At 41.2% G+C, this 12,426-nt stretch overlaps 2 protein-coding genes across 2 annotated transcripts; one reads left to right on the plus strand and one right to left on the minus strand.

The window, feature by feature from the left end:
* Positions 1-328: 328 nt before the first annotated feature.
* LOC139191800 (secreted RxLR effector protein 161-like) lies at positions 329-778 on the plus strand. Its single transcript, XM_070812820.1, has one exon. It carries the CDS (start codon positions 329-331, stop codon positions 776-778), a length of 450 nt encoding a protein of 149 aa, XP_070668921.1.
* A 4,339-nt stretch (positions 779-5,117) lies between these two features.
* On the minus strand, positions 5,118-7,114 carry LOC103431586 (uncharacterized). The gene is made up of 3 exons (XM_008369752.4): positions 6,484-7,114; positions 6,025-6,118; positions 5,118-5,900 (listed from the first exon to the last, which is right to left on the minus strand). The coding sequence occupies exons 1-3, from the start codon at positions 6,880-6,882 to the stop codon at positions 5,572-5,574; spliced, it is 822 nt and encodes a 273-aa protein (XP_008367974.3). The 5' UTR covers positions 6,883-7,114; the 3' UTR covers positions 5,118-5,571.
* Between the last annotated feature and the right edge of the window lie 5,312 nt (positions 7,115-12,426).

A 12,426-nucleotide genomic window follows, 5' to 3' on the forward strand; every position in this document is an offset into this window, starting at 1 on the left:
ATAACCGTCTGAGTGAATATTTAACAAGTCAGGGTTATGTGAACAATAAACTATGCCCATGTGTGTTCATAAAGAAGTCACATTCTGAATTTTCAATAGTTGCAATTTATGTCGATAACATGAACCTTATTGGGACTCCACAGAGCTTTAAGAAATTGCTACACACTTGAAATCAAAATTTTAAATGAAGGATCTTGGGAAAACTCGATACTGTTTCGGCCTAGAGATCGAGCATTGTTTGGATGGAATCCTAGTACATCAATCAAACTACACCTAAAAGGTGTTGCGACGTTTTAATGAGGATAAAGCGAAGTCTTCGAGTACACCCATGGTCGTTTGGACTCTAGATGTTAAACGAGATCCCCTCCTTCCAAAGGAGGATGAAGAAAAGATTTTAGAACCCGAAGTTCCTTACCTAAGTGCAATTGGGGCTTTATTGTACTTGGCTCAGTGCACTAGACTCGACATCTCATTCGCTGTGAATTTATTGGCTAGATACAGCAATGTACCCACATGCAGGCACTGGAATGGTGTTAAAGACATTTTCTGCTACCTCAAAGGTACTACGGATTTGGGTTTGTTCTATACCCGCAAATCTCCAAGTGTTGCCACCCCCTATGGCCCTCAGATTGATTCTCGCCTTGTTGGTTATGCAGATGCTGGATATCTATTTGACCCACATAGAGCACGTTCTCAAACGGGTTATGTCTTTACCGTTAAAGACACCGTTATATCTTGGAGGTTTACCAAGCAAAACGCAGGTTGCGACTTCGTCTAACCATGCTGAGATTCTCACCCTACATGAAGCATCGCGTGAGTTCTTTTGGTTAAGAGAAGTTATGGAACATATTCGTAGCACTAGTGGTCTTACATCAGTCGTTGACCTTCCTACGACGATCTTTGAAGACAATGCAGCATGTATCGAGCAGCTGAAGAAGGGATACATCAAGGAAAACAACACCAAGCACATAGCACTGAAGTTCTTTTACTCACACCAGCAGCAGCATTAGAACATTGAAATCAAGTAAATCCGTTCCCAGGACAACCTGGCCGATCTCTTTACCAAGTCATTGCCCAAGTCTACATTTCAGAAGCCCGTCCAAGGAATCGGTATGTGTAAATTATCTGAGTTGAATCGCTCGTAGTTCTCTTATTTAGAAGTTATGTCTAACTCAGGGGGAGTATCTAGAAGCATACTCACATGATCTTAATGTACTCTTTTTCCAACGATTAAGAGCATTTTTCCCACTGGGTTTTTGCTATCTAACGAGGTTTTAATAAGGCACCCATCCTGGGATGATCATACTTCGATGAGTTCACTACCTTCGTCTAATTTGACGAGTGTTTTAGACATTATGCATATTTTCTTACTTTTCTCCTTAGTCTATGGGTTTTTGCCTATCTTGGGTTTTACCATAGCAAGGTTTTTGTGAGTTTTTGCAAATGCATACTTCAAAGTAAATTTGAGACTCGCGATCACCCGTTATGCCGATGACTTCATCAACTATTCTACCTTATCTGCTGAATATCTGATGCGATGGTTTGTTGAGTATTTACACACTTAAGGGGGAGTGTTGTGATGCGAAATATATAAGCACACAAATTAAACCCTCTTTTTATCAATTGTAGCAAAGTATGTAAGTAGGGATCGTTCTAGGCCGGGGATTAGGAGGGATTGCCAAATCACTTGAAACTGACTCAAAACATAAAAACAAAGTTTAAAACACTAAACTAGACTCAAAGAATGCAAAACTAAACTATAAAACCCCAAAACAAACCAAAAGACTCAAAACAGCAAATAAACACTCAAAACTGCCTTAAAACACTTTCTGGGCAGTTTTGAACACCTAACACTAAATTGGACGAAATTGGGTTATGACTTGACTCAAGACACTTAAAAACACAAACTAAATTGATTTCTAACTAATCTAACACTTCAAAATAAATGGGGATTGAGTTTTGAAGAAAATTGAAAACAAGAACAAACTTTGTAAATTGAACAGATTCTAAACGAATTTGATAAAAGTGAATGGATGGAAAGCTAGCTAGGAGGTTCTTCTCCACACATGTCACACTTGCATACAAAACGATCTCCAATTGCTTTTCGATAAACTATGAATATTCAACGCCCCAGATTAACCGTGAATTGCACTAATTAACCCTCAGTTTTTTCACAAGTTATTGAGTTGGATGATTGCATACGACAACCCAAAACATTCCCTACAAGTTCCTTACATGAATTGCATAATAGAGATACAAGCAAGAATCATTAAGTTCTATGAAAAACATAAGCATTGACAAGGCACTCGTTACTATGAATTGCATGAAATTTATGCCAAGAATTTACTTAACGCGATTGTGACTAGCAACCTTCACTACTTGCGAATATAAGTTCATAACGATTAGGTGAAACTCCCTTATATTCTAGCATCAAATTCATGCATGAAAATTAAGCGTGCACTCTCAACCAACATACACAAATCAGTTTTTATACGAACAGATAAGTAAATTGAATTCACAGCTTATGAAACGCAATTAGAAATAATCAAATCATATTGCAAGCATAAACATGGTTTCGAATTCCCCCCTAGCCAAAAGGGGGTTTAGTTCCTCATACTTACAAAACAAAGAGTATTGAATTTAAACATTGAAAACAAGGGAAAGAAAACACCTAAAACGTTCCAGCAATCCTAACTCGAATGGCATGCACGTCCAAGGCTTCTCCTCCTTCCTCTTTGCTGCGGCACAAGGTTTTGGGGACAGGTTTGGATGGTATTTGTATGGAGGAATGGATGGGAGATGGTATGGTGGTGTTTAGGATGGATAGGGAGTGTGGCAAAAGAGAGAAAGATGGCTGAAAATGTGTTTGTGATGTAGTGTATGAATGTGTAGATGGGTTTGGCTAAAAGAATGGATGGAGAATGGGTGGTGTGGCTGATTGTATTTTTTTTATGTAGTGTCATGTGTTGAAACCCTTTTTAAAACACCAAAAACGTCCATCCCACTTGCTCCATATGCATGCAAGCAATTTTGGCCCAAAATTGCTCCAAATTGCACCAAAATGCACTTTCTTTCCAACTTTGTTATTAGGACCTACAAACACACGAAAATAGCTTAAAACACTCTTATAAGCAATAACTAAGTAAGTAAATACAAGAAAACATGTTAACTAAGTCGCATAAATATGCTCCTATCATGTTGCAGTCATATTTAGAATAGGAACGTGATTGTGTAAATCCTAGGGAATCTGGGAATGTATCTTATAATTGAAAGGAAAATATAAAGGGAAAAGTTTTACCCTTCCTACTACTATGAATAAAGGCATAATGGGGTGAATCAAACACACCTCACAATTAAATCAATCTCTCCTCTCTAATAGTGGTTGGCCCCTCTCTCTCTCTAAACCCTAGACCGTTCAATCAAATAAACCTACTACAAATATATATATATATATATATATATAATTGAAAGGAAAATATAAATATAGGAGGATTATGCATCATGGGGAATGTTTTCATGCTTCAAGGTTTTTTCAAATATCTTAATTTATTTTAGAAGAACATGATTGGCAGAAAATAATTGAAAGTCTTTGATGTTGTAGACGAAAGCCTCCTTCACCTAGCAAGAGCATGCTGATAACATGTTGTAAGCCTATTTGACTGAACTTTATTTAGGACATAGAGGGAGAGAGACCAGTGGCAACAGAGAGAGAAGAGAGAGAAGAGAGAGATGTAATTCTGAGGTGTGTGTTGTATCACCCCATTGTGCCTTTATTTATAGTAGTAGGGAAGGTTAAATCCTTACTCTATTAGGATTACAACTCTAATAGGAATTAAACTACTAAAGGGAATATACAAAGTACTCCTAGATACACTAAGATTTACATAATCACATTCCTAATCCACATTCCTAATCCAATAGGACTGCAACACTCCCCCTTGAGTGTGTAAATACTCAAACAAAATATCACATCAAATCTTAAGTAGATAAGGTAGAACAGTTGATGAAGTCATTGTCACAATGGGTGAATGCGAGTCTCAAATTTAAAAAGAAAATATGCATTGGTAGTAAAACTTACAAAACATCACTATGGTAAAACCTGAGGTAGGTGAAAACTCATAGACTAAGGAGAAAAGTGAGAAGTATGCATAATGTCTAAAACAAACGTCAAACACGATGAAAGTAGTGAACTCAACAAAGTATGATCATCCCAAAATGGGTACCTCGTCAAAACCTCGTTAGGTAGCAAAATATTTGATCTCCCCATTTTGGATGCAGAAGATTTAATCTCCGGTATTACAACCCACCAATGTCGAATTCGTGCCTTTCACTATAATATCCACCATAGCTTTTGCATCGCTTTCAACATTTGATTGGCATCTTGTTGGCACTATAATATCCACCATAGCTTTTGCATCGCTTTCAACATTTGATTGGCATCTTGTTAGCATTTGATTTTGACCAACATAGAATGATCATTTTGTTGTGAAGGAATCCACATCGAGGAAAGTGGGATTTTGCATAGACTTATAAGTTATAACTACATTGAATTATTCTTCATATTACCAAAGTCATTCTCAACAGAATGTGGGCAATATGTGCACTTTCTTCCTCTTACAAGTTAGGGTTTTATCGGTTGGTATCTAAGGTCCACATGAGTAAATGGTATGGTGCTGACCTTGTATATAATTCCTCTGTTGTGGAAACCAAAGGTTCACACCCCGTTTCGACGACATTGGTGGCGGAGCCCGCACAAAATCGTACTAGTATTTGAGTTTCCTGAAAGCTTAGCAGTTCCGGCGACATTGATTCGGAGCACGCACGAAGTCGTACTAGTATTTGAGTTTCCTGAAGCTTAGCATTACCCCGCCGCTTACCACCAAAGCACGGGGTCTTCACATTGCAGTCAATTTTCCAAACAATTATTACGACAAAAGAAGGATGACGTTATAAACAAAATGCAACCAATTCAATCATAACCACCGAACGTAACCTAAGAAAGTAGTCTTATTTACACTTTCTTATTTTGGGCTCAAGTGTGGGAGTTGACAAGGAACATCACTAGAGAAATATGAACATGAATGTGTCCCCTTAATCATAATAGAACAAAAATCACAGACATATAATCTCATAAATTTTATTTATTTTAAAATATTTATTTCAAAAACAAAAAAATCACACATTTTATAATTTATACAACGAAAATTATTCAATCCAAGACACCAAACGTAGCATTAGAAAGTGGTCTTATTTATGCTTTCTTATTTTGGATTTAGGGATTTGGTGTGAAAAGAGGGTAGGAATGGTAGTACTTTTGACTAGAAGTCTAGAACACTAGAGAAGTATGGGGCATCCCCACACTCATCTTTAAGCTGGACCCTACAATTTCCAGACCACTTGGAGATAGATTAGGACCTCTGCCAGCAAGAGCTTCTCTCCAAGCGTGCTAGGTCCAGTCGCTCCTGCTGCAAACTGGCTTCACAGTGTCTTCAAACTCTTTCTTAAAGCAGTAGGCTGAGGAAATAAAAAGAATTATAACTTAATCATGATAAAGTAATTATGATCACATGATTATGTGGAGTCCAACCGATTAATATTTGACATTAATTGGCTAACAGAATCTGGGGGGGGGTTAGATGGACGAAGGTCGATTTCTTGGGTCCAAGCACTCCGGTCTTGGACGTGCAATTGCCAGTAGGTTTGAGCCACCACGTCGGGATCCATTACCCCGTCAACCCCTAACGTCATCATCGTCCTCTGTGAAGTACTTGACGATGATTGGTCCCCTCTAGATGGGCCAATCATACCGTCAATAATCACATGCGCTATGTGTATTCCATGCGGTTGAAATTCCATTGACAAGCATTGTGATAGTGCTCTCAGTGCAAATTTTCCACAACCTGGTGATAATATCACATGTTGTTGCCGTGACAGAAAAAACTCTATTAATTTCACCTTTAGAAAGTGCCATCATAAATTAAACCAAGAAAACCAATGTTAAAAGTAGTTGTACAGTGTACTTACATACTTCAGAGTAGCCAGCAATCCCCTTGAGTGAACCTGAACATCCTGTAAACAAGATCGTTCCCCTTCCTCTTTCCACCATTCCCGGAAGTACCTTAAATTGATACCATGTTTAACATAAATATAAATTAGTACACCAAACACGCATTAAGACGCATATTGCTATGCAAAATATATTGTTAAACCGTTAATCGGAACAACTAATAATCTTGTTCTTACCTCCAACTAATCCCATGTTTAACATCTATTAATTTATGTACTACAAACACATTAAGTATCCGTATTCCGTACAATATCTATTGTCAAACTGTTAATCTGAACCGATACCTAAATTCAGGTGCATAATGGCAAATCACTTGTATCGTAAAACTATGGATCTAGCTATTTAGGTTTTCAAACTATCAAATTATATTGTCCGACTTTGAATTTAGACCATTGATTAGAGTTCCTAGCTCTTACCTGTTGAGCACAGTGAAAGGCTCCGACAGAAGAAACGGCGAGGGACTTCTCAAACGAGTCGAGGCGGATGTCGGTGAAGTTGGTGGGGTGCCAATTGGGCGGCTGCTGGTACGCATTGTAGACCAGCACCTCTACAAAACCCAAGGACAAAACCCCTTCAAATGCCTCCCTAACGCTTCTAGACTCAGAGCAGTCTATTCTAATGGCGAAAACCTGGGCCTTCTCTTCCCTCGCAATCTCGTCCGCGAATTTCGAGAGCCTCCCGAGATTGCGGGCGAGAATAGCGACGGTGTAACCTTCATGGGCGAACTTGCGGGCTATGGAGCGGCCGAGCTTTGGCCCTACGCCCACGATGGCAGCTATACCGCGTTGAGGAGCTGAGCTTGCCAAGCTCCTCATCTTTCACTGTGTAGGTGGTGAAATATGAGTAGGGGTTGTGGGTTGGCTGGGCTAGGATCTGCTACGGTGATACGTCGGTCCTTGCCCCCTTCGTGAGAGTCACAGCATCGTTCTTGCCTTTGCCCTTGTAGATGGAAGTGTCTGTCTGAAAGGGTTCTCGCTTCTGGGTTTTCGGATCTGTTATTTAAGAACCGCAGCCTTCCGCTTTTAGTTATGCTTCTGTGCCTAAGCTAATTATGTTTTAGGATTATATCTGCAAAATATTGATATAAAACTAGAAACGGTGACTTGTGCCAAAAATAATGAAACATGTGCCACGAATAAGGATATTAAAATGTTAAAGGAATTGTTGACGCTTTAAAAATATCATATGCTATATTCGAATGTAGTTTCACTCCAGCATTTATCAAAAAATACAAACAGTGACGAAGCTGGCTTAAAGAATCTAGGAAGAGGAGTAGCAACACATTTGTTAACCATTTTCTAGTATATTTACATAGAAGTTCAGAACTTTGTAAGTCAAATACATAAGAATGACTTACAGGCAATGCTCTAGTCTAATGGCGCATTGTCATGAGTAAATTTTCTTCACACGACGCTACATATTGCTGAAAAATTACGGTAACAGTGAATACGTAGATACTGAAAAATCATAACAACCTTCCAAATTTATATGTACCTCCTTTCTTGAACTGAATATAATAAATGAAAAGGGTTGAAAATCATTTTCCATCAAAATTTACGGAGTCTCAATTATGGTTACCAAATGTTTAGACAACGAATATAGAAATTTTATTTGACCTTTGCTTATCTTGTAGCGTAGGCATCATTTATTGGAATGTCAAGGGTTTTAGTGTTGGCATGTATGCCACACGTTAATAATAGTTCTAGCTGTATAAAGCTTGCTTGCACTTCTCATCCGGTGTCAGGTCGGCAGCAGTTTTGATACATCTGTCCCTTTTACTTCTAGGTTATTCAAGTGATACACAAACGATTTACAACAACAACAACAACAACAAAGCCTTTTCCCACTAAGTGGGGTCGGCTATATGAATCCTAGAACGCCATTGCGCTCGGTTTTGTGTCATGTCCTCCGTTAGATCCAAGTACTCTAAGTCTTTTCTTAGAGTCTCTTCCAAAGTTTTCCTAGGTCTTCCTCTACCCCTTCGGCCCTGAACCTCTGTCCCGTAGTCACATCTTCGAACCGGAGCGTCAGTCGGCCTTCTTTGCACATGTCCAAATCACCGGAGCCGATTTTCTCTCATCTTTCCTACAATTTCGGCTACTCCTACTTTACCTCGGATATCCTCATTCCCAATCTTATCCTTTCTCGTGTGCCCACACATCCCACAAAGCCTCCTCATCTCCGCTACACCCATTTTGTGTACGTGTTGATGCTTCACCGCCCAACATTCTGTGCCATACAACATCGCTGGCCTTATTGCCGTCCTATAAAATTTTCCCTTGAGCTTCAGTGGCCTACGACGGTCACACAACACGCCGGATGCACTCTTACACTTTATCCATCCAGCTCGTATTCTATGGTTGAGATCTCCATCTAATTCTCCGTTCTCTTGCAAGATAGATCCTAGGTAGCGAAAACGGTCGCTTTTTGTGATCTTCGCTAGATTGCTCCGGTCATTAGTGTGGATAAGTATATAAATGGATAGAGATAGGAAAGCAAACACAAGATGTACGTGGTTCACCCAGATTGGCTACGTCCACGGAATAGAAGAGTTCTCATTAATTGTGAAGGGTTTACACAAGTACATAGGTTCAAGCTCTCCTTTAGTGAGTACAAGTGAATGATTTAGTACAAATGACATTAGAAAATATTGTGGGAGAATGATCTCGTAATCACGAAACTTCTAAGTATCGGAGTGTGGTGTCGTCTTGACTTGCCTTATCTGTCTCATAGGTAGATGTGGCATCTTCTCTGGAAGTACTCTTCCTCCATCCAGTGGTGGTATCTTTAACTGGTGGAGATGCACAAGGTAATGTATCAATTTCACTTGAAGCTTACTTGTAGTTTCAGGCTTGGTCAAGCGCGATACAAACCATGTAGTAGGAGTCCCCCAAGTCGCCGAGCTAGGGGGTCTGCTGAAAGAGGTGACAGACAAGGTAAGCAATCAGAGCTCCGACTGATTGTTCACCTTCTCCCCATCTTGCAGCAGCATGAAGGATAAAGAGAAGAAAAATGAGAAGAGATGATATGAGATACTTTTGCTTTTGAAGAAGTAACTTTCCACAGGCTTATTCTTGAACTGAGCTGGAGGGTTTTCTGGTTTCCTCCAGAGTATAAGGCCGACTGAAGAATTTGAGGGTCAAAACAAGTCCATCAAATCTAGAGTACGTTCCACCCTGCTGATATGGGATACTTTTGCTTTTGACAGAGTAATGGATGTATCGGCACGTGTGCTGTTACGCTTGTCTCCACATGCTTCCTTGTATCCTTCGCACTTGCCCTATCTGTTCCTCAAGCAGATGCGAAATCTTCCCTGGAAACATAAGATGTTGAAGATGAGTACTCGAGAGCAATGCCAGGTAAGTAATCAGGTAAGGGGTTCCAGGCAGTCAGTTCCTGGCTGGAAGCTTGATTCCAAGTGCTGACTGATTGCTCTCTTTCTCCTTGTCTTGCAGGTAAAAACAAGGCCAAAGGAAAAGACAGGGAAAAAGCATGATATGGGATACTCTTGCTTTTAACCCTGATGATATGAGATATTCTTGCTCTAGTATAGCTTGTTTGCAGAGGTATTATCGGGGGGAAAGAAAGCTGAATATTTCGAAAGGCTTCGTTGGGAGTGCCCTCTCAGATATGATGAAGGGTTGAGCATTTTTGCAGGTCTGCCTGTCCGTTGGGGATGGAGGTCGACATATATAGGAGTCTCCCTAACAACAAGTAGTAATGCTATTCATTTACCCTGCTTGGTCATAGCACGGTAGTGGGAGCTGCCAGTTTCACTTGTTTTAACTCTGTCAGAGCACTTTGAAAAAGTGGTCTGTGGTATCTGGCTCTCGAGATTCGGAGAACGATGCCTCTTCGATTTTTGAGAAAGCAATCATGCTAGGGGTCTGGCTCTCGAGATTCGGAGAGCAGTGTCTCTTCGAATTTTGAGGAAGTAATCATGTTGGGAGTCTGGCTCTCGAGATTCGGAGGACGGTGCCTTTTCGATTTTGGAGCAAGCAATCCTGTTGGGAGTGTTGTCTCGAATGTGAGTAAAGGTTGGGCATGTTTGCTAGTCTACCTTGCCCCGAAGCACAAAGGTTGACACACAGGGACTTTCCAATTATCTAGCAATGGTACTGTTCCTTTACCCTCTCTTCGCTTTTGAGAAAGTAGTCATGTTGGGAGTCTGGCTCTCGAGATTCGGAGGACGGTGCCTCTTCGATTTTGGAGCAAGCAATCTTGTTGGGAGTTTTCTCGAATGTGAGTAAATGTTGGGCATGTTTGCTAGTCTACCTTGCCACGAAGCACAGAGGTTGACACACATGAACTTTCCAATTATCCAACAATGGTACTGTTCCTTTACCCTTGTGGGTAATAATATGGTAGCTAGACCTTCAAAATTTATGTGTCCAAACTTTGTTAGTGCTGTTTCTTTGCTATTCTTTTACCTTTCTTGGTCAGAGCGATGTAATGGGAGCTGCAAGCTTCACGTGCTCAACTTTGGCAGAGAACTTTGGCAAAGTTATCTGTGGTACCCATGAGCTATTGTTGCGTGTGGGAAGTGGGTGATTGAACAGTAAGATTCATGTGCTTTCTACTTCACCAGAAGTCTTCGACAGAATGCCCATAATTTCTGCAAAGCTGAGTGTGCGTGTGACAGGTGCTGACAAGGCTAGAATAGTAGGTGCCTCTTCGATTTCTGAGATCGGCCCTCGTGGTCTCTGAGCAGCCCAGCTTTTGAGAAAGCGAGCGCCTCTTCGATTGATTCGGAGAACGATGCCTCATCGATTTTTGAGAAAGCAATCATGCTGGGGGTCTCGCTCTCGAAGATTCGGGGAGCAGTGTCTCTTTGATTTTTGAGAAAGTAATCATGTTGGGAGTCTGGCTCTCGAGATTCGGAGGGCGGTGCCTCTTCGATTTTGGAGCAAGCAATCTTGTTGGGAGTGTTTTCTCGAATGTGAGTAAAGGTTGGGCATGTTTGCCAGTCTACCTTGCCACGAAGCACAGAGGTTGACACACAAGGACTTTCCAATTATCCAGCAATGGTACTGTTCCTTTACCCTCTCTTCGATTTTTAAGAAAGTAGTCATGTTGGGAGTCTGGCTCTCGAGATTCGGAGGACGGTGCCTCTTCGATTTTGGAGCAAGCAATCTTATTGGGAGTGTTTTCTCGAATGTGAGTAAAGGTTGGGCATGTTTGCTAGTCTACCTTGCCACGAAGCACAGAGGTTGACACACAGGGACTTTCCAATTATCCAGCAATGGTACTGTTCCTTTACCCTTATGGGTAATAATATGGTAGCTAGACCTTCAAAATTTATGGGTCTAAACTTTGTTAGTGATGTTTCTTTGCTATTCTTTTACCCTTCTTGGTCAGAGCGATGTAGTGGGAGCTGCAAGCTTCACGTGCTCAACTTTGGCAGAGAACTTTGGCAAAGTTATCTGTGGTACCCATGAGCTATTGTTGCGTGTGGGAAGTGGGTGATTGAACAGTAAGATTCATGTGTTTTCTACTTCCCCAGAAGTCTTCGACAGAATGCCCATAATTTCCGCAAAGCTGAGTGTGCGTGTGACAGGTGCTGACAAGGCTGGAAAAGTAGGTGCCTCTTCGATTTCTGAGATCGGCCCTCGTGGTCTCTGGGGAGCCCAGCTTTTGAGAAAGTGAGCGCCTCTTCGATTTCTGAGATCGGCCTTCGTGGTCTTTGAGCAGCCCAACTTTTGAGAAAGCAAACGCCTCTTCGATTTATGAGATCAACCTTCGTGATCTCTAAGCAGCCCAGCTTTTGAGAAAGCAAACGCCTCTTCGATTTCTGAGCAGGCGCCTCTTCGATTTCTGAGCAGGCGCCTCTTCGATTTCTAAAGCTCCGTCGAGTGCAGATTTTTATAGGGGCTGGCATTAAGTTCCAAAGCACACTTGAATCTCCACCAGTAGAAGCTTCATTCTTGCACTTCTAAGATCTTGATTTGTCCGACCTCTTCTCTCTTCAACACCTTTGAAAATGTCTGGCCCCTCCGACCGTCGTTTTGACTTGAACCTTGTTGAAGAGGCAGCCCCGCCTTCTCCAGACAACATATGGCGCCCATCCTTCGTCTCCTCTACTGGTCCTCTTACCGTTGGGGATTCTGTGATGAAGAATGATATGACCGCTGCGGTGGTGGCCAGGAACCTTCTCACTCCCAAAGATAACAGACTACTTTCCAAACGGTCTGATGAGTTAGCTGTTAAGGATTCGCTGGCTCTCAGTGTTCAGTGTGCAGGTTCTGTGTCTAATATGGCCCAACGCCTATTTGCTCGAACCCGCCAAGTTGAATCATTGGCGGCTGAAGTGATGAGTCTCAAACAGGAGATTAGAGGGCTCAAGCATGAGAATAAACAGT

Source organism: Malus domestica, chromosome 15 (genome assembly GCF_042453785.1).
Source record: "Malus domestica chromosome 15, GDT2T_hap1".
In the NCBI taxonomy this organism is placed as follows: Eukaryota; Viridiplantae; Streptophyta; class Magnoliopsida; order Rosales; family Rosaceae; genus Malus; species Malus domestica.